Here is a 25,676-nt window from a genome sequence, read left to right as displayed (position 1 = left end):
TGCCAGCAGACTGTGAACTCCCGAGGAAAGGGGCTGACGGATTGCTCTGTGCGCCCCCTCCATGGAGCACAGGACCTGCCCTGAGGATGGGGCCAAGCCCCACTGCATTGTGTCTGCCCTTCTCATCCTAAGGGCTCGGTTTCCATGCTTCTCAGAAGGCTTCCCAGAGCCCAGCCCAGCATCAGGCACATGAAGGGTACCGAGCAGAAGCTCACGGCATGGATGATGCTTGGATAGCCAGGACCCCACTGGATCCTTTTTAGGACCCACAAGCATGGCCTTCATGCTTAGATCACCACCCCAGTGCCCTCCTCACCCCTCTCCTATTAGAAGGAGAATTCCATAAGGACAGGGACCAGGTCTCATTCATCTCTGCAACCCCAAAGGATCTAAACCAGTGTCTGGCACTGAGAAAGCACTGATTATGTGTATTTGGTTGAATAATCAAAAAAATATATAACTGCCTTTCCCTTTTAGCTTAGAACCTGAACAGCCACAGGTGGGACCAGCTCTGAGTTATTCTAGATTAGAAGCCTCACAGCAGTCCCCATGCAGAGGGTTTAGTACAAGGATTCCCGGGCAGAAGAAGAAAGGTAGGTGCCCTCCAGCTACAGATAATAAACAGAGGGGCAGGGCTCCGAAGAGGAAGGAGGAGGGTGATGAGCAGCAGTAGAAAGTTGAGACAAAGGAGAAAGTAGTTCATTTATTTCTACAAGAAATGGAGACTAGATGGCCCCAGGCCCTCAGCTTTCATGAAATTCACAAAGCCTGAAGAAACAGAAAGAGCCCTGGGCCCAGTGCCGAGATTGGACCACAGAGGCCACAGCAAGGGTATGATCTCCCAATTGTTCTTTAAGTCCATCTTCCTCTGACTCCCTCCACCTTCCCAACAAGCATATTATTTCATCTTCAAGGCAAATTGCACTTACTATGTTTTGTGAATTCAGGAAGAACTTTACATTCCTTAAGATATTTAAAGAATCCCCCATATCTGGGTGTCAGCAGACACTGCTGAAAGGAGCATGGGGGTTTGGGGAGTTGCCTTCCAAACCTCCTTTTCCCAGAGAGGCATTTTCCCAGAGAGGTGGGGGTGGGGAGCGGGTCTAGGCAGTGTTTTCCTTTGTTCAGCAGAAGGTAACAGCATCCACAGAAAGAACACAGAAAAGGCACTCAAAGATGTGCTACTCTTGAGGTCAGGAGTTCAAGACCAGCCTGGCTAACACGGTGAAGCCCCGCCTCTACTAAAAATACAAAAATCAGCTGGGCATGATGGCATGTGCCTGTGGTCCCAGCTACTCAGGAGGCTGAAGCACGAGAATCACTTGAACCCAGGAGGCAGAGGCTGCAGTGAGTGGAGATCGTGCCACTGCACTTCAGCTTGAGCGACAGAGCTACACCTCATCTCGGAGCAAATTGGTCCAGCAGGACGCTTATATCTGAAAAGCAAGCAGCCAGCTTCCGAGCTCTGTTTGGCCCTTCCTCTTCTGCCCTGGAGACGGCAATCTTAGTGGCCAGCCCTTGGGAAAGAGGTTCCTGGTCACTCGAGGCTGCCAGGACCTGACGGAACTTAGTGTAAGTGGACAATGCTGTGGAGCAGCTAGACAGCCAGCTGGGCCCTGTCAGGTTACTAAAGCATTCCTGGAACTCTTAGGGCTGGAGAGAATTGTATTTACTGGAATTCCTCTCAAGAAGCATTCTGTTAGTGTCTAGAAGGAGTAAGTCGCTAGGACTCTGCATGTGCATGGTGGCGGTAAGGGATGGGGAAGGTTGAGCAGTGAGACCTCTAGGGCCTGCCTGACAATAGACGGTTACATCATGGCCGTCTCAGGAGGGTGGCCCAAGTCGGGTGTGCTGGTGTGGCTCTAGCCCCAGTTCTTAGGCCCAGGAGGCTGTCCCAGCACTTGGGCCCCCTCCTTCATCCTTCTCCTATCCAGCACACAGCTTCTCCATGGAACACATATTTGAAGAGTTTGGGTTTGAAGAGTGCCCAAACTATTCTGCCCTGGATTCCCATACATCCTAGTGTGGCCCTGAAGCCAGGCCTCAAACCCTCAGGCCCCTCCAGGTTCAGCCAGCTAAGCCCAAAGCCTGCAGGAACCAGAGCCTGGCTCAGAAACAGCTTGCCTTCAGTCACCCTCTGTCCTGCTGAACCTGAACACAGAGAGATTCTCCAAGGTATAGAGAAGGCTGCTGCTAACACACTCCAGAGTCAGCAAACTTTCTGATGGTGACACACAAAGAGTTCTTTCCCCTAGAACAGAAGACACAAGCCCAAAGGAAAAAAAAAACTGGGGAGCATGGGTTCAGCCATTCGACATCCCAGGGGGCCACCCCAATGAAGAGGAAGTGACCTGCATTCTGACTGTGACTAACCCAGGATCATTAAGGCAGGGCACCCTATAGGCATGGTGACAGGTCTGCTCAGTAGAAGAACCTGACAGTGGCAGCCAGCCAGTGTTGCAACATACTACCTGGGGCTGGGCAGGGGCAATGCAGTCCCCATTGCTATGGCTGAGCAAGCGCCTACTGCATACCAGGCATCGTGCTATAGCCCGTATGTGCACCCTCTCATCTAATTCTCATGACAACCCTTTAGGGAAAGGACTACTGTCCCAGGTCACTGATGGGGACATCAAAGCACAGAGCAGCCAAGGGACTTGTCCAAGGTCCCACTACCAGTTAGTGGTAGAATGTAGCTCAGAAGTCCATGCTCTTCCCACTGTCTTCCCTCATCCCCGTTATTCTTGCCACTAGCTAGTGTAAAACAAGAGAACGTTCACAGCTAAGATGATGTAATTCTCAGATCCTCGCTCCTTTTCGGAATAGCTGGGGAGCTGCTGTCTACCACTGGCCCTCAGAAGAGGCTGCCAACCACCTCTTCCCACCTCCTGCCTCAGCAGACCTGCCCTCCACTGCCCCCTGCATAGGCCTGCTGCCCATGGCATGGGGGCCTGAACGCACCAGGGAGAAACACAAAGGCCAGTGAGTTCATAGGCTGCAGCCCTCTTTCATCTCTCCTCTTCCCCTACATCCAGCAGAGCAACCACCTCAGCCACTTTTGCAGCCAACCAGATCCAATTCCCAAATGGCCAGCCCTTGTAACAAGAGAAGGGACCCAAATGACTCACAAATGAAGAAATATAACTGTGCGTTGTAGCTGGCATCGGAGTGTCAAGGGGAAGGCTATGTGGTCCGGCTCCTATCCCATCCCCTCTTCCCAGGCACTGGATGGGCTGAGCAGTGCCCAACCCAGATCAGCCTCCCTTGGGAGTCTATAATCTTCCCTGAGGCTCCTGCCAGCCAGGCCCCAGCCCCCAGCAGTCCACACTCGGCTCGACTTGGCTCTGGCCCGCATGGAACTATATAGCATACAACAGCTTCTGCTGCAAACATCCCCTCCATCGCATCCGCCTGGAGCCAATGTTAAACACCAGTGTGCTGCCCCTGGCCACAGCCTACCCAATGGCAGAGATGAACGCATGCCAGGCAGCATCAGGGAGGCCAGCCCAAATTAAACCTTGCCATAGGCAAACCGAGGAACAGAGTGCAGAATGGACAGGCCACGCTCAGTTTGGCTGTGTCGCTCTACACGAGCACTGTTAGACCCACTCAGCAGACCCAGTGACACGCCAAGGAGAGAGACATTCGAGCACAGGCCCCCGCTTGCCAAGAGCTCGTTGCCCAGAGCCAAGTTGGAAGCTTAGGCTGGCCCCCAGCTCAATGCAGAGGCTCGAGGGTCCAGGCTGGCTGAGGGGAAATGAGGCAGCCAGCCCACAACCACGGTCAAGGCCCTTACCTTGCTGTCCGGGGGCGATGCTGCCAGCTGTTGCTGCTTGGCGATGTTCTCCGACAGGCACCAGCACACTCTCTTCTTCTGCTCATGCGAGTGCGCTTCCAAAGTGAATAAGCACTCTGCCTTCTGACGTCAGGGAAAATAGAGAAAGGGATGGTCAGGGCTGCTCCCTGGTTCAGGGGGCTCCCAGGCCCAAGCCCATCCCTGGGCTCCAGAGGGCAAGGCTGCAGCCGGGAGGGGAGTATCCGCCAAAAGCCGCAAATGCACACTAATCCCCAGTGACATTGAGGCAGCCAGAGGCGCAGGAAAGTGGGTTCAGGGGCCAGCTGCTGGCGAGCTGTGGACCCACAGGTTGGGGGAGGGGAGGGAGGCAGTGGCTCGCAACACAGCAGAGGCCTGTGGAGAGCTGGAGGACAGAGCCAATGAGGTCACCCCCAGGGGCAGGCAGCACAAAGCAGCAGCTGGAGGAGCACGTGGAGAACCCAGAGGGCCAGGCCTTGCCTAATGCTCTGTGGAGCCAGGAACCCTCCCACCTCTCCAGGCTCACAGAACCCATCTCCCTCACAGCATTCTCTGATCCCAAGGCCAAGGCTAAATGGGTGGCTGGATGGGCATCCCAACAGAACCGAAACAGCAATTCAGGGCCCTTTGGAAAGGCTTTGACAGGCAGTCATACGGCCCTCTGCAGCCCCGCTGCCCGGCCCATGATCTGGGTCTAACCAGTGACTGTTCAGCTCAGTCGAGGGCAGCAACATCCCAGGCACTCCTGACATTTAGGTCCTGCTTTGCTATTTAACCTTGTTAAGTACTACAGTCTCCTCTCCCCAACTAAACTAGAAACTCCTTCTAAAAAGGCTTTTCCATCTGGGCCTCGTATAGTGCTTAGCAAGCAATGGCTTTGGTAAGCTCTGGTTGCCAGGAGGGACTTCTGGGATGAGGTCAAATCCAGGTCAGCTTTGGCACAAGCACCAGGGAGCTTCGGGTCCGAGATAGCTGCCCCTAAAGCAGTCAGAATGTGCTAGGGGTGGGGCGGGGACTGTGGCACATGCCCAGGATTGCCATCCACAACTGGGTGCTCTCATCAGGGGATTACAAGCTCTGTCTGCCTCCGCTGGAATTTGATTATAACCCCAAAGGGCTGCGATTAGATGAATGCAGCCAGGGAGCTAAGAGCATCAGCTGATCCTTTGGAACAGAGAAAAAAAAAAAAAGACAGTGTTTCTATCCAGCCCTTTCTCATTTTGCAGTTGGACAGGCCTGGTTTGAAGTCCAGCTTTGCCATCCCAGCTGCCAACCTCAGGAAAGTCACAAGCTACCTGTGAATGGGGATGTAATGGCATCGCCTGGCTCTCAGAGCGACTAGGAGGGCAAGCAAGGAGGACAGCAATCAGGCCTCAACAAACAGTCACTAGTGTTACTATTCAGTAATTCATCTGTTTAATAACGATTTATTGACTGGACACCGTGGATCATGCCTGTAATCCCAGCACTTTGGGAGGCCGAGGTGGGCAGATCAGGAGCTCAAGAACAGCTGGCCGATATGGTGAAACCCCATCTCTAGTCAAAATACAAAAATTAGCCAGGTGTGGCAGCACCAGCCTGTAATCCCAGCTACTTGGGAAGCTCAGGAAGGAGAAGTGCTTGAACCGGGGAGACTCGGTTGCAGTGAGCCGAGATTGCACCATTGCACTCTAGCCTGGGTAACAGAGCAGGATTCAGCCTTGAAAGATAAAATAAAATAAAATAACTTTATTGACAGACTAAGCTCATGCTCTCAGATTAGGGGTAAAGGCAACAAACAAACCATTAAATAAATAATATACAGCCCTCCCTGTCTATGGGTTCTACATCCATGGATTCAACTAACAGAGGATGGAAAATACTTGGAAAAATCTGTTAGGCTGGTCACAGTGGCTCACATCTCTAATCCAGCATTTTGGGAGGCCAAGGCAGGAGGATTACTTGAGCCCAGGAGTTTCATACCAGCCTGGGCAATACTGTGAGACCCAGTCCCTACAAAAAGTTAAAAAAAAATTAGTTGGGTGTGGTGGTGTGGGCTTGTAGTCCCAGCAACTTGGGAGGCTAAGGTAGGAGGATTGCTCAAGCCCAGGAGATTGAGGCCAAGGTGAGCTATGACTGTACTCCAGCCTGGGTGACAGAGCAGACCCTGTTTCAAAAAAGAAAATTCATCTGTACTAAATATGTACAGATTTCTTTTCTTGCCATTATTCCCTAAACAATACAGTTTGACAACTATTTATATAGCACTTACATTGTATTAGGTATTATAAGTAATCTAAAGGTGATAACATGGAGGATATATGCAGGTTATATGCAAATACTACCCCATTTATATCAAAGACTTGAGCATCTTTGGACTTTGGTATATGTGGGATCCTTGAACAAATCCCTGGTAGAAACCAAGGGATGACTTTAATTACATCTCGTGAAAATGTCACCAAGGTCATAAAGGGAGAGGCCATATTTGAGGTGTTCAGAAAAGCCCCCTTAGAAAGGGCAACACACAAGTTAAAGTCTGAACGGTAAGAAGAGGCCAGCAAAAACAGTTTGGGAGAAGCTGTTCCAGAAACAGCGAATGCAGGCCCTGAGCTGGGGAGGACTATCGCATCAGCTGATAGCATCCAGGGACTTCTACCCTGCATCCAATCCAAACCTCAGGAATGCCACCCTTCAGAGCGGGGAACACATCCCATGCTGAGTGTCCCCATGGCACCAGCCATTCCTCTTGGGCCCAAAAGTGCTCAGAAGTTGCTCTTCCTAAAAGCATCTGGGGAGAGGGGGAAGAAAGCCCTGCCTGCTGGTTTCAGGGAATTGGGTGGGGTGCTGAGCACTCCTGGAGCTTCCAATTCACAGCAGGTTCCCTCCGCTTCCCGGAACCCTCTAGCCCATGGCAGGGGAAGGATATGGCCAGCCAAAGACCCCAAGACTTCCCAGGGAGAAGCTAGGTGGGGCAGATGCTAACCAGAAGGCCCTCTGCTCCCTTTCCCCAGTGTTCCCATACCAAGGTGGGGGATGAGGAGGAACTGTGGTCCCTTCCAGCTTAGAAAGGTCATCCTTCCAGGAAGCTTCCCTGGCTCGAGCCTCCCAGCCCTGCTTCTACCCAGCCAGGTGGGCTTCAGCAGATTCCTTCATCTCCCTGAGCCTCCATGTCCTCTTCTCTTTCTGTTCTGAAGCAGGAATTCTGCCTTACTAATAATTCCTTTTGTTTAATTACCAATTTTAAAAAGAACTTTCTAGCCGGGCACTGTGGCTCACCCCTATAATCCCAGTACTCTAGGAGTCCAAGGTGGGTGGATCAACTGAAGTTATGAGTTCGAGACCAGCCTGGCCAATACGGTGAAACCCCATCTCTACTAAAAATACAAAAATTAGCTGGGCATGGTGGCGTGCACTTGAAATCCCAGCTACTCAAGAGGCTGGGACAGGAGAATCTCTTGAACCTGGGAGGTGGAGGTTGCAGTGAGCCAAGATCCCACCATTGAACTCCAGCCTGGGTGACAGAGTAAGACTCTGTCTCAAAAAAAAAGAACTTTCCCACCCATGATCTCATGTTGATCTTGGCAATGCAATGAAGAGGCAGGGAAGGCATGAATTGTCTCCATTTTATGGAAAGGAATGGCCAAGGTTCAGAGCAGCTAAGGACCTCCCTGAGTCTCATCGCCAAGGGGCAGCAGAGCTCCAGCTCAAAGCCTTGGAGAACCACATGCTGAGATCTCATCTCCAGCACCTGGGGAGGTCTCATCACCTGGTAAGGCTGCCACACCTGTGACTGGCAGGAATGCTCCCCCTGCAAAGCCTCCAGGAAAAACTCTGTAGGTAGCTGGGTCTCAGAGCAGCTGCAGAGTTCACTGGCAGCTTTTTGTTCAACTGTTCACTGCTCTAAGCTCCAGGATGGTGTCCCCCTCCCTAAAAAAGTGTGAAAAAGCTCCCCCCATGCTGGGAGGACCTCTCACAGTGAAAGAGCCACCTACCCCCAATATTGAGGCAGCCCCTCAAATTCCATGCCCTGCACAGTGCTAAGCCCCTTACCAGTGATACCCTGGCATTTCTTTCAACAATGTTGCAAGGTAAAAGCCATGATTATGCCCATTTTACTGACACCACAAGAACCACCCTCCACTGCCCTGTCCTGCCCCATGGGAATCTCCTTTGGAAAGCCATATTTCTTCACCTGAGATGGTGACAATATTGCCTGTCTCAATAGCAGAGTGTAGGGCTGGGTCTCTGACTCTCAGAGCTTAAAGGTGTAACACCCAGAAGGATTCCAAAAGCGGGGGCAGAGCTGGCTGGTTTAGACAGGCAAATGTTTTTGGGAGACCTGAGCTCTGGAAACTGGGCAGGCCAAGACAGAGCACTAAGCCAGCTTTCTTTAGGGAGGCTGAATTCCCATCTGCCTAAATCTGTCTAAACGGGACACTCATTACCTTCCTGGCTGCCCCCAAAGGTAAACCATCTCTTTTAAATCCACGTTGTGATCCAACTGGTAGGTCTCAACACCGATGCCCACTATGCCCTCAATACCAGGCTCTGGGGTCAAGGCCATAAGCCGCCCTAAAAGCTTCCTCACGTAACACACTCAGGCGGTGTCTCCTGACTACGGGGTGGTCAGCCAAGCACCGACCTTTCAGATGCACCAGCCCTGACCCAGAGGCACTGGGCACAGACCTCTGCAATTAAACACGGACATCCTGAAATCCAACCAGACACCCAGCCCCTCTTGGCCTCTTTAAAATCCCCCCCTTCCCTTACCTCCTTGTGCCTGGATTAACTGTATCTTTGTAAAAACCAAAACTTCTTCAGCCATAAATTAAGTTGACTTATTCGCTTTGACAAAAATTCTGTCATTTAATTCAGCTCTCCTAATGACCCTGACATAGGTAGGAAGGAAGGCAGCTGTTACCATTTTTCAGATAAGAAAACTAAGGCTCAGGGAGGTTATGTCATTGGCCCCAGGAAGTCTCGGGAGAGGAGAGAGTCACCATTTGTCTTCCACCTCCTCCAGAGCCTGTGATCTTGCCATATTTGTATAACTTTATACGCACATTACAAAGAATACGAGCTATTCCTCTTAGCTTTCTTTTTGAAAGACCAATAAATCATTTGCGATTTCTCTAATGGAGAGTAAATGAATATGAAAAGCCCTTCCCCTTGTTCTTTAACTGACAATAACAATAGCTACCATTTATTGAGCACTCACTGTGTGCCAGGCTCTGTGCTAAGTGCTTTGGATGCAAGTCTTACTGAATCTCAATTAATCATTACCATAACTCTGCAGGGTAGGCCTCATCAGCCCTATTTCAGAGATTAGTTTGTAACTTGCCCCAGATCACTCAGAAAATGGCAGAGCCAAGATTCAAATCTAGGTCTACCTAACTCCAAGACTCTTAAATTAATGGAGCCAACATCAGATTCTAGGTTAGAGACTCATCCCCGACCAAGGTGCCCATTGACCCAGTTGACTTCAGAGACCCCTGTACTCTAAAGCCAAGGTGGGCTGCATCTGTCCAGCAGATTTGCAGAAACTGGGAAACACACCTGTCTAGGGCAATAGACACCCAGAGCCCAGGATTACTTTAGGACACCACCACCCAAGACCTTGCAGCTGGGGAACAATCAGAGTTGCCACCACCCAGACAATTGGGCCTTTCTCCAAACAACGTCTCCAAACCCTGACTCTCTTCCCCCTGCTTTCTTCTCTGGGTGCCACCTGCATGTCAGGCAATACACAGAAACCACGTGTCAGAAGTTCCAACTAAGATGTTGAGTTTCAGGCTCTTGACAGGACCCCAAACCACCCATTTTAAGAGTGGCCCAGGCTACGGAGCAAGAAGGCATCTTGTCTTCCCTGAAGTACAAATGTACTTCTCATAAATGGCAACCCATTAAGAGAAGAAAGAGGCTTCTAGCTGCCTGTGAGCTCGATCCCACAGCCCCTGGGGATCAGATCACCTGGCACTTTACTGAAACAAAAAGCCCCAAATCAATATCCCTTCACAATCTCTGGAAGCTGGGAGGTCACAGATCCCGGGGAACCAATGGGGCGGAAGTACTTTTCTCTGGGAGTAACTAACCCCACCTGGCAGGAAGCTCTATTGGCATTAAAGATCCTGGAGCCTCCCTTCAGGGACTGCCCCAGAGAATCAGAACCCAGTGTGCTGAGGCCAGAGGACGAGCCCAGCCTGGCCATGGCTTCTCCTCTCTGCTTGCTTGCCTCTGTGGAACTAAACACCCTCCAGCACTGAAGCGATTCCATCTGCCACTTCCTGTGCCCCAGGGGGAATGTGGCTGACACAGGGGAGGACATCTAATGCCCTCTTGGCCCTCAGGCCGGCATTTCAGGCAGCCCAGTTCCCCAGCTGAGCCCCGGCCATGTCCACTGCCTCTTCAGAACTCTCTGCCCTCTCCTAAAGCTAACTTCTCATCAACTGTCTTCTCCCCTTGGGAGCTGCTCAAAGACTATCTCTAGACCTTGTACTTCTTAGCCAGAAACTAAAGGAATGATTTTCAGTCACAAACTGTGTACAAATTCCTTCTCGAAGGGTTGTGTTCCTCTTGGCCAGCCAATACAGACTATGTCCCATCTCCCAAAAAACAGGTTCCCTGGACTGTTGTATGAGACAAGCTTAAATGGAGGCAGAGGGCAGGATGTGTCTAATGAATCCTTGCTTGGATTAGACACCGCCCTGCTCACATTAACAGAGTCACAAGGGTGGGAATAGAAAATTCACTGAAAATTGAAAAGCATTTGTATAGCTCAGTGGCTCTCAATTTCTTCGTCTTCAAGGATCTCTTGGGTTAACCCCCGGGTTTAATGATATTTTATCTACCAAACCATATTAAGTATTAAGTTACTTGCCAGATGTTGCTCAGTGAAAGGCACAGCATTGCCCATCTAAGCTTCTGATCAGACTGAGATAACCAGGAATCTCAACCACACTGAGTGGGTATCATTCCAGCCTGAAGCCCAGACACATGATGTTTGCTTTAGCCTATATTATCTGGCCCAGGTAAAGGTACAAATACTTTCAGGCCTTTTGAAACACTGACAAGACCCTGTAGGAGGGGTCCTGGGTGGTACTTCCAGGAAAACGTGGAAGCAAGAGGCAGGCACAGGAATCAGGGCGATCTCTAGAGGAAGGGCTATTAACCAGTAAACAGGTGACGCACAGCTGCCCGGCCACACCCCAACTGAGATTTCCACAGGAGTTCAGGAGGTCCTGCACGGAAGGTCGCAAGGGTCTGTTCTAAGCACTTGCCCATCCACTGATCTTTCACACGGAAGTGAGAGAGGCAGGGACAGGCACTGCCAGTACCATTCTACCTAGCAAAAAAAGCTGCCACTCTGGCTTTGCCCAGGACTTCGGCATGACTGAGTGTGGAGACTGGCATCAGAACCCTGGTCTAGATCCCATCCCAGCATCTCTCCTCAAGCACCAAGTCAAAGATCTCTCTCCTCAAATCCAGAGGAAAGGACTCACCTCTGCTAGATAGAGCACACAGAATTTCAGGTCTTCTGACGAACCTTTGAGGGAACAAAAAGTGAGATTTGCGTTAGAACTACCACAGTCAGCACAGTCAGCACCCAGCCCAGAAAGCTGTGTGTGGCACCTCCTGGGAAAAGAGAGAGGCAGGCATGGGAGGCAAGAAGTCTCTGGAGGAAAACTCGCTAAGGAACTATCAGGGTAATGTACAGCTGTAACGCATTTGCCTGCAGCTCAACCTGTCCCAAGGAATGCTGAAACCTCATCCCCAGGAGAGGTAGCCAGGAGCACCCTCTGAGCATCAGGTACAGGGAGGGAGCCCACATCCATCCCAGAGGACTCCTCCCTTCCATGATTTCTGCAGTGAGAGATCCGGAGGCAGCACACATTTGGATTTTCCTTTAAATGCTCCAACTGCCCTTGCCATTTTGAAATTCAATAGGGAACCTTGTTTCCCACCAAGGAATGGTGGGCTGTGCAGGTGGCTCCCCAGTCACAAACGGGCTAGGGTGCAGAGATGGCTTCCAGGCCCAGGCTTCACCTCTCTGTGTGTTTTCCTAGAGCCCCCTAACCCCTGGCTCAGTATCCCCATCACAACCATTCACTAAATCCTCTCCACCTGGGAGGCAGCTGGGAGGGATTCGGTTGTCAGCAGCTCCCTCCTCTAGCAGAGGAGCTAAGGTCCAGTGTCAACCCTGAGGGCAGGTGATTGCTCAGAGAGCTTCAGAAGCAGGAGGACCAAGAGATGACACCAGCTTCCGGGAAAAGCTTCCTGAAGGAGGGCCCTGTTGAGTTTGAACTCAAGGTGGGAAGAAAAGACATTCCAAGAGGAGACGCACAAGCTGTGCTCAAGGGAGAGCAAGTGCAGAGATGCCGCCCTGCCCCTTCCTCCAGGACAACCGTCCTGACCGCTGCAGCCACTCCTCAGGACCTGGCGGAACCCCCACTTAGGGCACTTGTCTGGGCACAGGCCCGGGATGGTTACTCCTTGTGACCATGCAATGGGCCTCACTAGGCAAGCTGTCATTGTTGACGGAAGCAACCACACAGCACATAAAGTAATAAATGCTTAAAGGGCCATGGGATCTTAGAGTGCCACCACACTCCGTGCCAACCACTGCTCCCATTGTTTCCCATGGAAACACTCCAACCTCACAACAACTCCTGGAAGGCAGGGCTCTTTTCATCTAAGACTCATGAGAAACTGAGGCACATATGAATTGAGTAACTTGCCCAGGAGTAAGGAAGAGAATCAAGACTTAGACCCAGGTGGCCTGGCTCCAGAGCCCACACTCCCATACTACACACCCCACCTCTCCAATGCCCACCACATAGGCCCTACCCAGCACCTCTGCCATCTCAAGGCACCAGGCCAGTGCTGGGCTCAAAGCAGAACCCCTAACACACACTTGAAGTAAAGAAATTGTCAAAGAAACCAAAATTAGTTGCAAAGAGAGGACAGCAAGATAAAAATGGAGATTGTGGGTCAAGCCAATTCCTACAAAAAGCAGTGAATGAGGGCCCTGGTATAGGTGAAGTCCAGGCCCCCTTGAAGCAAGGTATCTGGGCAGTTCTGAATCAAATCTGTCCCTAAGGCCAAGGGCTGCCAGCCAGAGCCAGATAAAAAATCTCCCATAAGTAAATGAGGGTTCACTTCCCACCTAGGGAGAATAAATCTTTCTACTTCTTCCCATCTAGTGATGGGCTGGGGAGGGAAGGAGGCCTGCCTAAGAAGTCCATCACGTTTAAGAAAACTGTAATTTCAATGCTTCTGCTGGTTCCTTGTGTTGCTGAGGGTGGAGACAAGAGGAGGTGGCTTCTTTTGTTTAAGAGAACACACTGGGACATTTCTTTGGCTTTCCAGAAGCAGACCCTAGTGCCAAGTGAGAGTCAAAAAGATCTATATAAAAAAATAACAGAAACTTGGGGGTTAGAAGCTGGCAGCAAGAAAACAGAAGGTTCTAGAAGGGAGAGGAAAGCCCCGGAGATGAAAGCCTCAGGGAAACAGGAGGCCGAGGCTGGGGAAATACACCCTAAGCCATATTCCCTACAGCAGGGAGTGGTGGATGGATTGCCTTGACAACTTTTCTGTGCTGTGACACCCCTGCCTCCTGCCCCAACCTCCCTGCATTACTGCAAACTTTCCCTGAAATCTGCTCCACGTCACCGCCTTGTGCCGGCAGCACTTTGAGAGGAGGATGGAATGGGGGCAGCGCTCAGCATGGTTCAGAGCCTCATAAAAGAACAACAAACTGAGGAAGCCAAGGGTGGCGGAGAGGAGCTGCAGCCGAGGAAAAGCAGGCTGCAAGGGGCTGATCTGGAAGAGAAACTTCTGCCCCTTCTAGAACATTAGAACCAGGGGCTAGGAGGGAGGAGAAGGGCAGGACACATCGGGGTTTTTCTTTAAACATTCCAACTACCTTGGTCATTTTGAAATTCAACAAGGAGCCACTGGGTTCCAGAGTGGGCCTTGCTTCCTACAAGGAATGCATGGACCATGCAGGGGGGATCCCTGACCATGGGCTGGGTGGAGCCCAGAGATTGCTTCGTGGCCATATCTGACCCCTCCATCATTTTCCCAGGGCCCTCCTTCATCTGGTCTGAGATTCAAAACTCAATCATTAAGCAAACCCCCTTCACTCTCTGAGGCAAGCAGGAGGGGTTGTTATCCCCATTCTCCAGACATAGAGACTGAGGCCCAGGGAGGGAGAACAACATGAATAGGGCATACAGGAAGTAAGTGGCAAAGCCGAGCGTTGAACCAAGGACCACCTGCCTCCAGAGCCCATGCTCTGATCACCATGTCACACTTCTACCCCTCCACCAGTTACTTGTCTGCATTCCACCAGGCTTTAAGCCCCAGAGGTGACAATGTGTCCCTTCCACTGCTACCACCCCACTGCTATCACTGATGTGGGCTCCAAGGACGTGCTCAGAAAATGCGGACTAACCAAGAGTTAACTCCAAACATTCCAGCAGCGGGAAGACTGCAACTGACTTTCTGCAACTGCGTACCTGGCTCCAAGGGGAATGGAGAGCCCAAGAATCAGCGGGACATTTTCAGGCCACTTCTGAGACACCAAAGCAGGCCAGAAAGACACACTGTGGGCGTGACACTGGCTGCCTGGGAGGCAGCAACACAAAGAGTAGCAACGCCAGCGGGCGGTAGAGGCAGGAAGAGACCACAATGGGCCCCGGCTGACCGGAGATGTACCAATTGTTAGCACCAGCTCTCCGCCTGTTCCCATTATACTGCCATTCGGCCCTGCCGAAGCCTGGGGGAAGCTGCCAGGACAGGGACAGACAGGATTCAAGTGACTACCAGCCAGGAGCCCTGCGGGAGAGGTGCACCCCTAGCTCCCGAACTGAGGCAACACTTCTGCTCTCCTTTTAGTCATTTATTCACCCAACAAACATTGATTGTGCACCCGCAGTGTTCCACGCCCCAGGCTGGGGCCTAGGAATGTGCTTGGCCAATGGAGCTAAGGACTCTTCAAGGTTAAACAGGGAGACCTTGGTCTGGGGCTGATTCTCCCCTGCCAGGGAGCAGTCCTTGTCAGCCCCAGCCAGCCAGAAAGGTTGGGTGTATTCCTTGTTTGCCATCTTCTTTGCCCTAAATTGAATTCTGCATACACAGTGATTTGAAAGAGACAAATAAGAAACCTAGGAGTCATGAGCAATATTAATCAGAGACCATTTTGCCAACAGAGGCTCCAGCTGAGGTCCCAAATGCATCCCTTAAAAGCCTCAGGCCCTGGCTGCTACAGTGGGTCTCCTGGGGCACAGGGGAGGCAGGCAGGAAATCGGGCGCCAGGACTCAGAACATTGGGTCCTGCAGCTCCAATGTGGACTGCAGGAGAAGGGGTCACTACACTTCCGTGAACCTCTGGACCCACAAGCCTGTCTCAGGGGAGTGGGGGCAGCTGGGGGAAGGCAAGGTCTCCATCGGTTCCTGGAAAGAAATCTAAGCGTTGGATTGTGCACCTAGAGATGGAGCCATTTCCATCCCTCCTAGCAGCTCTCAGGCTCCCTGGAGGTGAGCCCCAAACCATTTGTCCAAAACTTCCAGGGCAGGCAAAGGCAGATACACACACACACACACACACACACACACACACACACACACACGCCCCTTTCCCACGCCAACCCAAGGGGCTCTTCCGGCCACAGCGGTCTCTCCTGAGAAGTGCTGCCTTGGCCATCCTCAGCCCTTGTGCAGCGTGCCCTCCATCTACAGGAAGAGGAAGCCACGGTGCCAGGCTTGCGCAAGGCTGTGGCTCAAATGCAGCTCAGTACCTGGAGAGCCTCTCTGTGACACCTCAAGGCCCCACACCACCCACCTTGACCATCACCCCAGTGGAGGAGCATACCCCACCTCTAGCTTCAAGTCTTGGGCCTGGGGGCTCCAGAAGGGGATATTCCAACCAATTCCCCATCCAGGCCCCCAGAGGGGTAGAGGCAGGATAGTATAGGCATAGTCCAGCTGCTCACAGCAAGCTCTGGGGTTCTGTGGGGTGGGGGTGGGGGCGGTGTCAGAGCTGCGAAGGACATAAAGGGCTGGTCCCACCCTTACTTAGTTCCCAAAGAAACTGAAGCCCGGCAAAGGGTAAGGGCCAGCTAAAGCCACACAGCACAGCACACAGTGCCACGCCCAGACCCCAGACTCCCACTGCCCTCGGCTCCTCCACTGCCTTCTCCCCACAACCTCCACCTCCACCCAAATGGTGGCCAGTTTGAGCCCTGCTTCTTTTCCCTCCCTCCTTCTCACAGGAAGCTGAGCAATCCAGGGTCCTGGGTTATGGCCCCAGCCTCGTAACATGCACAACAGAGCGAGGGTTCCATTCTTCCACCAACGAGGGCCTATTACCAAGCCCTGACCCATCCAGTGCTCCTCAAATGTGACTGGGTCCTAGACTGTCTGGGCTGGGGGCAGGGAGTGGGGAGCAGAGAAGAAGGGACTCGGTGTGAGTGCATGTGTGAATATGCACACTGCAGCCAGGTGGGAGGGACAGGGAGAACGGGCATACGGGAGACTGAGTGTGAGGGAGCTAGGGAGGCCTGGGAGGTATGGAGAGGAGGAAGGGAAGCCCAGGACGGAGGCCACTGGAGCTCCCACCTGCTGCCCTCCAGCAGGCACGGGGAGCTCTGGGAACGCCAGTGCTGGACTGGAGTTGCTCAGGCTGGCTCCTTCCTGCTGCTGCCCTGTGGTCAGGCTGAGCCCGCCTGGAGGGAGGGGCTGACCCAGTGAGGTGACTCGCTTTTCCCTTCCACGGGTAGGAGAAAGGCCAGAGCCTGAGAAGGAGAAGTTGTCAGTGGCTTCCTGTGAGGAAGGGAGAGTGGAGGTTCTCACACTGAATGGGTTTCCAAGGAGGAACAGTCAGGCCCTGAGCACGCAGGGCGGTTTGCACACAGCCAGGAAGCTTTCCCAGAGCAAAACCCGCCAACACAGAACTCTTTCGCTGGATAATATTTTCCTCCCTGCCCGTCACCCATCCTTGAACAGGTCTGTTGTTGTTTTTACGATCTGGGAGAGGAAACTGAGCCCCTCTCAGTGGAGACCTCAGGTGCCAAAGCAAACCCGACGATACTCCCAGCTGGCTTCCCATCCCACGAGTGGAGGAGGGCATGGTGGAAAGTTTGGGTTAGAAATTCCCTCCACGCTCCCACACGTGCCTGAGCCCCGGCAGCTTGGGCTCTGCAGGGCTATGCGGCTGGGTAGAGCAGAGTTTCGGTCTCTGTCCCCAGATCTGTGGGGTGAGTGTGGTGGCAACAAGCACTTACTGAGCACCTGGTATGGTCCAGGCACTTTGCATTTATGACCTAGCTTAATCTTCACAGCAATCCTCTGAGATACTATTTTTATTCCTATTTACACAGGAGAACACAGGCTCAGAGAGGCTGAGTAAAGTGCCCACAGTCATCCCAGCACAGAGGGACAGGGTCAAGATTTGAACACAAGTCTATCTGAATCCAAAGCTCAGGTGTATCAGAAGGCTTACCAGCCTAGAAGGAATGCCAGTGTCTGAGACCCACGGGTCCATGGACAGAGCCCAGCAGCACACACTCCAATGACCTATGGACGGCTGGCCAGAGCCCAGAGGGCTGCCCAGAGCAGTGGGACTGGGGCCAGCTGAGAAGGGCTCTGGGGGCCTGGAGCATCTGCTTACCTTCCTGCAGCTTCACACTCTGGAGGTAGAGGGGATTCCTCAGGACGTTGCAGCGGCCAGGCTCGTCCTCCTTGGTGAAGAGCAGCAGGTCCGAATAGGCAAACAGTGTCACCTGGGTTGACAGAGAGCAGACAGACCTGGCTATTGTGGTGTCCTCTGGAGGCTGGGAGCCACAACCTCCCCAAGAAGGTGGGGAGCCACAACCTGCTCAGGTAATGCAGCCTCATCATCTCACTCAGAACCAGGAGCAGTGCTCAGCACAGCCTCAGCCAAGGGCAGACATGACCTGCGGTCAAGATGGCCCCATCGCCCTCCAGTTTTCTTCCACTCCTCAAAGTAGGAAATAGCAAACGGAAGGGGGAAAGTGGCCCTCACCCTCCATGGCAGCTGATCTCTGCAAGCCTCTCCACAGCCTGGTGCCCCAGCCCTACCTCTCTGATCAAATGCCCCTGGAGGCTCCAGCCCAGCACCAGGGGCTTGGAGCCAACCTTAAGCTGTAAGATTTTTGCATTTGCTTTTATTCTGCTGTAAGTATCTGGCTGAAAGGGCACTGGACTTGGGAATCAGAAGTCAGGAAGCTCCTATAAGAGCTCTGCCACTAACTAGCCATGAAAAAATTGGCTTAAACCCCACAACCCGTTCAGTTTTCTCACCAGTCCAAACAGGGAGAAAAGTCCCTGCCTGGCGTTCTTACAGGATCCTTCCACAAGCTCTTTGCAGACTGAGCAAAGCACCACACAATGTGAGCTAATATTACCAAATTCCTTGTGGATAAGTTTAACTGCATTAATGAGAAATCAGTTCAAGAAAAAGCCAGTTACTTACACTCTAGTACAGACATGGACATTGCTTTTATCTCTTTTATGCATTAGCTGCTCCAAAAATAAAGGCAAAGGCTATTCTTAGACGTTATAGGTAAACCAACAGGCATGCTCAGCATATTTTTATGCTAAGAAAATCCACTTGATCCTGTAATGCCACTAAAGATTACACTGTTCTTTGTTTTGCAAATCCTGCAGTGGCCTTTATTCAAAAGCAATAAAATCCAATTTTAGATTCACCAAAGAAAACAAAATGCTATGAATTATGTGAACTTCCCTTTGAGGTATCAAACACCTGACACCTTATCTCTTCTGAAGAAGAACCAGCCAGAAGGGCTTGGCATGCACTGAAGGGCACTGTGAGTGTGCATTGGACTGTTGGTGACATTTAAAAAGCCAACAAGTTGACATTCAGCTATCAACCTGTTAAAGATGACCCCACAGCCCCACTTCTGAGACTCTATGCTACAGAAATATTCACAAGGAGATACAAATATGAACATATGAGGATGTTCTCAGCAGTATTTTTGTAATTTAAGAAAAGAAAATAGGCCAGGTGCGGTGGCTCATGCCTACAATCCCAGCACTTTGGGAGGCCGAGGCGGGGGGTTCACGATGTCAGGAGTTCGAGACCAGCCTGACCAACATAGTGAAACCCCGTCTCTACTAAAAATACAAAAATTAGCTTGGCGTGGTGGTGCACACTTGTAATACCAGCTACTCAGCAGGCTGAGGCAGGAGAATCGCTTGAACCCGAGAGGCAGAGGTTGCAGTGAGTCAAGATGGCTCCACTGTACTCCAGCCTGATCAACAGAGCAAGACTCCTTCTCAAAAAAAAAAAAAGAAAAGAGAAGAAAATAACATAAACACTCATTGAGAGAAGATGAATAAAATAAATTATGCTACCTTCATATGGCAAAATTTTATGCAACTATTAAAAAATAAAGTAGAGCTATGTGGGCAGAAATAGAAATCTGTCTATCATAAATCAAAATAGTGCAATGTGCAAAAATACCTAGCATAGAATCCAACTTTGTAAAACAAAATGATACATTTCTCTATATTTATACATTTTAAAAATAGCTAAGATGAAAAAAAATAGCTAAGATGTCACACTCCTCACTCTGGGTAGCGGGATTTTAACTCATACATTTTAATTTAATGTGTATTATTTTACAATTACTGTTACTTTCGTAATTTAAAAATATAGAATATTTATCAAAGGACAACTTAGCTTCTTGAGTGTAGCACAGATACAGAGGCTTGAGGAAATCCGGGCTACAGAGACAACAGGGGGTCATCCTTGAAGGAGCTCTCAGGGGCATTGACTTCTCCAACGGGGCCCAAACATGAAGACTCCAGAACCCTGGGCTATAAAGCACCTTGGCGGTAACCTTATCCCTTCCCACCACAGCCCTGTCTCAATGCAGCCCAAGATAAGCCTCTATGTGTTGAACGCTTACTTTCTGCTCAGTGGATACTCACTTGTAAATAATACCATTACCCTCAATTACAGGTGAGGACCCTAGAGCTCAGAGAGGTTAAATGCCCTGCTCATGGCCGCAGAGCCAGGGACCATTACCCAGATCCAGCGCTCACTATACAGAGAGGTAGCAGCATGCCTATAGCTGTTCAGTTCCTGAATGTGAAAGAATCCAAAGACCAAAGAAGAGGAACAAATGAGGCAAAAATAATAATAATTAATAATAATAATAATAATAATAATGTTAAGAGAGGAGAGGAAGAAAATGATCCAAGAGCTCGGAAAGAGTCAAGGAGTTGGTTGTCTGAGAAGACCTCAAAGTTTGAGCAATGGAAAGAAGGCTGTAAACTAGCCAGAAACACAATGAAAACCCTCAGCGTTCCACAAAATGTGTCCTGACTCAAGGGAAATCTGGCAGTCACCTTCAGACCCAGAGGGAGGCTGGCAGCAGAAGGGCTAGAGCTGGCAATCTGTCAGGAGCCTAGAAAGTTAAAAACAACAACAATGACAACAACAACAACAAAAAAACAGCCCAAGCCCAGAGAGGGGTGGAAGTAGGGCAAGTGGGAGGAGCCACCAGCAACTGGAGAGGAACCATGAGCAAGGTGAGAAAAAGGCCCAGGCCACCACTCTGGCCCAGATTACCAGGGCTGAGAATATGGTCTAGACAGGAAGTGATTAAGGCATGAATGAAAAATTTCCCAAAGGTTGGGTCAGGGAAAGGCCAGAGCTGGCACACAGCGGGAGGCAGAGCAGAGGGGCATGTGTGCCAGGGAGGACAAATAGACTCCCCTATCTCACCAGCAGCACCAGAGGCCACGGCAGCCCATGAGAGAAGGATGCTCATCTCCATGGCCCAATCACCTGCTGCTTTCCACAGCAGGCCACGGGCGTCACCCGGTATCTTCCCCACACTTGCTCCAAGGACACATCTGATTTTCCAAAGGGTCAGTGTTGAGGGATCACTTAGTAAGGTGGTCCTTACCACTTGGAGGATTGCTTCTCCCAAGTGGCCCTGATCAAGCCTCTTCTTAGGAATCTGACCTAAGGGCAAGGTTTGCCGAAAAGACCTTGGTGCCTTAGTTAATGGTAAACTCCATGAGTCAGTGTGTACAGTGAGGGTGTGTCTGTCTTGTGCTTCATGGTATTCCCAGAACCTCCCACAGGGCCTGGCGACATTGTAGATGCTCAATCACTATTGTTACAATGTATAAATGACACTACTCCAAAATGTCCCATAGACCTCAGGGCACATTAATCAAGTCTATGACTTCTGGAAAGGGGTGTGATGAGGATACTTCATGGTGTGGGACTGGATCAGCTCAAAGATGTTAGCAAACTTGAGCATGCCCAGAGAAGTGATGGGACAAAGAACCAAGGAGGAACATTCCACAAATAAAGATTTCTGTTGAGCGTAAGGGAGAACTCTCTACAATTTAAGCCTCTCCAGTAACAAAACTACTGCTTTAAGGGGCTGCCCTAGAAGATTCAAGAACCAGTCAGAAAACCATTTAACTGGAAAGTTACAAGAAAGCAATTAGAATAGATGACTCCTGAATGCCTAACCAACACTGAGATTCTATGAATTTATTCAAATCCCTCTTGAATTGTTTGTTTGGTTGTTTGGTGTGAGTAACATGATAGGGTACCCAGATCTATATATTTGGTTGCTCTCATGCTTCAAGAAAAATGAATCTATTAATGTTTATTTTATTTGTCTTCAAATTGCTTCCTTTAATCTTCAAGACAAAGGGAAAGAAGTCTCTTGGTTATAAGGCTCCAGAGACCCATAGGCAGGGTTTCTGGACAAATTGCAACTGTCACAAGTCTATGGCTTCAGCTTGTGTTCCTTAGTTTGTCTTTATGCAGACATGCCAGAAGCAGTGTGGGGTGATGGAAAGCATCACTGAGCCAGAGACACCCAAGTGCTAATCCCGGCTCCATCCCTTGCCAGCCCGGAGACTCTTGGGTCCCACTGAATCTCACTGGAGCCTCAGTTGCCTCAACTACAGAGTGGGGACAATCGTGTGGGGGTGCTGGAAGAGCTAATTGGGATCAAGTATGTAAAATTCATACCGAATGAGGATGCACAATAATTGCTCAATGTTTGCAGATCCAAGGGTAAGTGGAAAAACAAGAGTGAATTTAGACTTATTTATATGTTTCAGGGTGGCTGCCATCTCTAACTGGCTTCTTATGAGTCTGGTAAATTTATGGCCACACCTCAATTTCTGACCCTTGAACACCTGACTTAGCTCCACCACACTCTTATTCACCAAACATAGCTCCAAGTGACTTCTCATCCCTAAAACTTAAATCTCTCCCAAGAGATGAAGTTTTACTCCCACTGAGACAATTCAGAAGACATGCAAAGATTTTTAAATTCCCAAAGTTTGCGAAGTTCCCAAGAAGAGGTTCAGGAAAGAGGAGGTCCAGAAATACAGAAGGCAAAATAGCATGCGGTGGAAGTGAGCATGCGGCGCCCCCAGGGCACACCCTTGAAAAAGGCAACGTGCATTTGCAATAGATGAGTTGCAGTCTCCTGGTTTAAAAAACAAAACCAGCCTCCTGCTTCAGCCACAGTCACACACAGTGTCCTAGAAGGCTGAGGTTTAAAGCGTCCTTAGAGTCCAATCTCTGACCCTGCCCTTACTGCCTCAAATACACACATACCTACTGCTCAAATGGGAAGACTGAGGAAGAAGGAAGAAGTCACACGTGAGCCAGCAGCAGAGCTGGGTCTTGATATAGACTCCCTGTCTCCAAGTTTCCTGATCTTTCCACTACCCCAAGCTCCCCCTTGACTCAGCCAAGGCAGCTCTGCCCTGAGGCCTGATCTGCAGAGAGCCTGCGCCCCTCACCTCCTGGCCCCAGGTAGCCAGGGCGGAGCCCAGGGCTCCAACTTCGGTACCCAAGTAGTTTTAAGCTCAGAGACTGAACTGACCAGCTTTGGGGATTGTGTGGATGAATGAAGTTCTCCCAGTTAGAGAAAAGCATCCCAGGCCAGCTCCCAGGAAGAGTGGCACAGCTCCCAGGTCAGCACCCTAGTGGCAGAGCTAGGACCCAGGCAAAATCATAGACTCATCTCTCAGAAGAGGATGTGGGATTTGGGTTAATACGGGCCCAGAAAACTCGGTAAACTGATGCTGGTCTAAAAATCCACTTTGGCTAATAGCTTTACTCTTCCCACCACTGAAGTCACTCCACACGGCCGGGGTAAACTGCCATCTCTTCTGCTCCCGAGAGGAAGGTGGGGTAAACAATGGGGTGTCTTTAGTGGCCGGGTAAACTTTCTAACAATCAAAGAAGGATTCAATAGCTTTGAAAGGATATGTACAAGAAAAAGCTTTGCTAGAGAGAGTGGAGGGGTCCTTTTCTGGTCTCCTCTACTCTGAGACTGCACAATTCTAAGACACTCAGGAAGAGACCAAAGTGAGGGGCCTAGAGGATGCCAATGAAGCCCACCCAGAAAGCCCCCTAAAAAACACAGGTGAAAGTCTTACCTGGGAAGCTTTGTTCCTCCCTTCATACAGCAGCAGCTCCTCTGACAGCAGGAGGGTTCGGGCAGGGTTACAGAGATCTAGAGGCTGGAGATAAAGCAGGCCGAGCGGGCAGTTCAGAGGCTGGGTGAGGACCAGGGGAGGAAGCAGCAGCTTGTCAAAGCCAGCGGCAGAGAACTCTCTGACCTGAGAGAAGACTATCAGCCCGCCGCCAACCCGAGAACCCACACACCCCCTCATACCCAAGATGGAAACAGAAAGACAGATGCTGCTGTCCTGTGGAACTGCTGCTGCCACCTTCCCCATCAACCCTCACGGTGACAGCTACATGCACTGACAGGAAGTCTAACCACAGGCTTAGGCCCTCGGCGGTCCTCAGCCCCAGTTTCCTCCCCCACTGCACTGGGCTCCTGGGCCCTCCCAGCCCCCACCATCCCACATCTATCCTGTTCATGCCTCACAGGACTAGGAGGCATCCTGAGAGCCACATGCCAAGAAATTCGGTCACTTGAGTCCCTTCAAGGCCAGGCCAGGCCCTGTTCTGCATTCATAGCACACTTGAATGGACTGTCTCCTTCTCAGCCAATCCCCCAAGGGTCAGTTCTCACCCAAACCTCTTACTCTACCCCATCACCTTACCGAGCCCAGCCCAGAGGAAGCTCCCTAAGCTCTGGATTACCCAGCCGGACTTGTCCTTATGACTGTGTATTTCTAACATGGCCTCTAAGTACATGAGATCAAGCAAGTTGCTTGAAGAAAGATCATGAAACAAACAGCAAGCCAGGCCTGAAATCCCAGCTACTTGGAAGGCTGAGGTGGAGGGATCATTTGAGGCTAGGAGCTCGAGGTTATAGTGAGCTATGATCATACCACTGTAGTCTAACCTGAGGAACAGAGTGAGAGACTATATCTTTTAAAAAAGTAGTTTCTTATACGAATATTAAAATAAACATGAAAATTAGACACAGGCCGGGTGCAGTGGCTCATGCCTGCAATCCCAGTACTTTGGGAGGCCGAGGTGGGTGGATCACCTGAGGTCAGGAGTTCAAGACCAGCTCAGCCAATATGGTGAAACCCCATCTGTACTAAAAATACAAAAAATTAGCCAGGCATGGTGGTGGGCACCTATAATCCCAGCTACTTGGGAGGCTGAGGCAGGAGAATCACTTGGACCCAGGAAGCGGAGGTTGCAGTTAGCCAAGATCGCACCATTACACTCTAGCCTGGGCAACAAGAGTAAAACTCCATCTCAAAAAAAGAAAGAAAATTAGACATTGTAGATGCCAAGAACTTTGTATCACATGCCGAGAAAGAGAAGAAACCAACAGAAAGGCCAAGGCCAGGCCCTGTCAACAGGGCTGTCTAAGGAGAGGCATGTGACCTCCCAGAGATGTGTGACATCCTAACTTAGTGTGCCTACTAAACAGTGACGGGTCCACACTGTGATGCCAGGGAGATGGAAGAGGCATAGGCAGAAATGAAGCCCTTGAGGCCAAGCCACATTTATGCTGCTGATGAGGCGATAAACGATTAGCATCTTCCTGCAAAGCAATTTGTCAATATGTGTAAAGAGCCTTTAAAATGTTTATGACCCATGACCCAGTCATTTCCCTCTCAGGCATCTCTCCCAAGGAAAATAGAGAGGCAATCCATGCGCAAGGATTTTCATCACAGGGTTATTTACAATAGCGAAAGAGTAGGCAGAAGTATCTGAATTCAGAACTGGTTAAATAGAGTATACTCACATAATAGAAGAGTATATAACCCCCATGAAACACAGAACATTTAATGGTATGGGAAGGGTTCATGCTATAATTTTCATTTTAAAAAGACAACATGATATAAAATATAGAATAAGATCTGGTTCTAATGTGGTTATACACACAGAAAAGATGCTGAAATGTTCACACTGTCATATCTGGGTGATGGAACAAATAAAGGTTATTTTTAAAGAGGACAGATAAATGGGGAGGAAAAGCGGGAAGAAGAAGAGGCTGGAGTGTGGTGTTATGATCATAGCTCACTGTAACCTCGAACTCCTGACCTCAAATGATCCTTCCACCTCAGCCTCCCAAGTAGCTGGGATTTCAGGCCCAGCTTGCTTTGTTTCATTATCTGTCTTCAAGCACCTTGCTTGACGTTGGAGAATAAGGAGATATAGTGAATTGCAGGCCACCAGTGAACACAGGCCAAACATGTTTGCAGAGACTGGGGAGACAAGATAAGGCACAGACCCCAAGGCTCTCTCTCCCTCAGCTGTTTCCAAATACAAAACCACTGGGTAAGCCAGGGAGCCTCGGCACACAGGCCCTGTGACATGGCAACCAGCAGCTGGAGTGCACCTGCCCTGTCCCCAAAGATAGGGGAGGTGAGGAGGGGGAAGGAGAGGATCCTCTCCTTGCTGGGCTCC

At 50.5% G+C, this 25,676-nt stretch overlaps 1 protein-coding gene across 15 annotated transcripts in view; it reads right to left on the bottom strand.

Moving 5' to 3' along the window:
- Nucleotides 1–25,676, bottom strand: part of RGS3 (regulator of G protein signaling 3) — a 158,526-nt gene that overhangs the window by 57,435 nt on the left and 75,415 nt on the right. For 14 of the 15 annotated variants that reach the window (XM_074395198.1, XM_074395200.1, XM_074395199.1 and 11 more), the window contains 4 exons: nt 23,270–23,353; nt 17,463–17,574; nt 11,293–11,336; nt 3,797–3,919 (listed from right to left, as the gene is read on the bottom strand). In XM_074395198.1, coding sequence (XP_074251299.1) covers nt 3,797–3,919; nt 11,293–11,336; nt 17,463–17,574; nt 23,270–23,353 — 363 coding nt within the window. The remainder of the gene's footprint in view (nt 1–3,796; nt 3,920–11,292; nt 11,337–17,462; nt 17,575–23,269; nt 23,354–25,676) is intronic. The other variant, XM_074395204.1, reaches the window with a different exon arrangement.

The sequence above is a fragment of the Saimiri boliviensis genome, chromosome 2 (assembly GCF_048565385.1).
Source record: "Saimiri boliviensis isolate mSaiBol1 chromosome 2, mSaiBol1.pri, whole genome shotgun sequence".
Classification (NCBI taxonomy): Eukaryota; Metazoa; Chordata; class Mammalia; order Primates; family Cebidae; genus Saimiri; species Saimiri boliviensis.
Note: the sequence above shows the minus strand (reverse complement) of the source record. Positions and strands in the feature narration are given on the sequence as shown.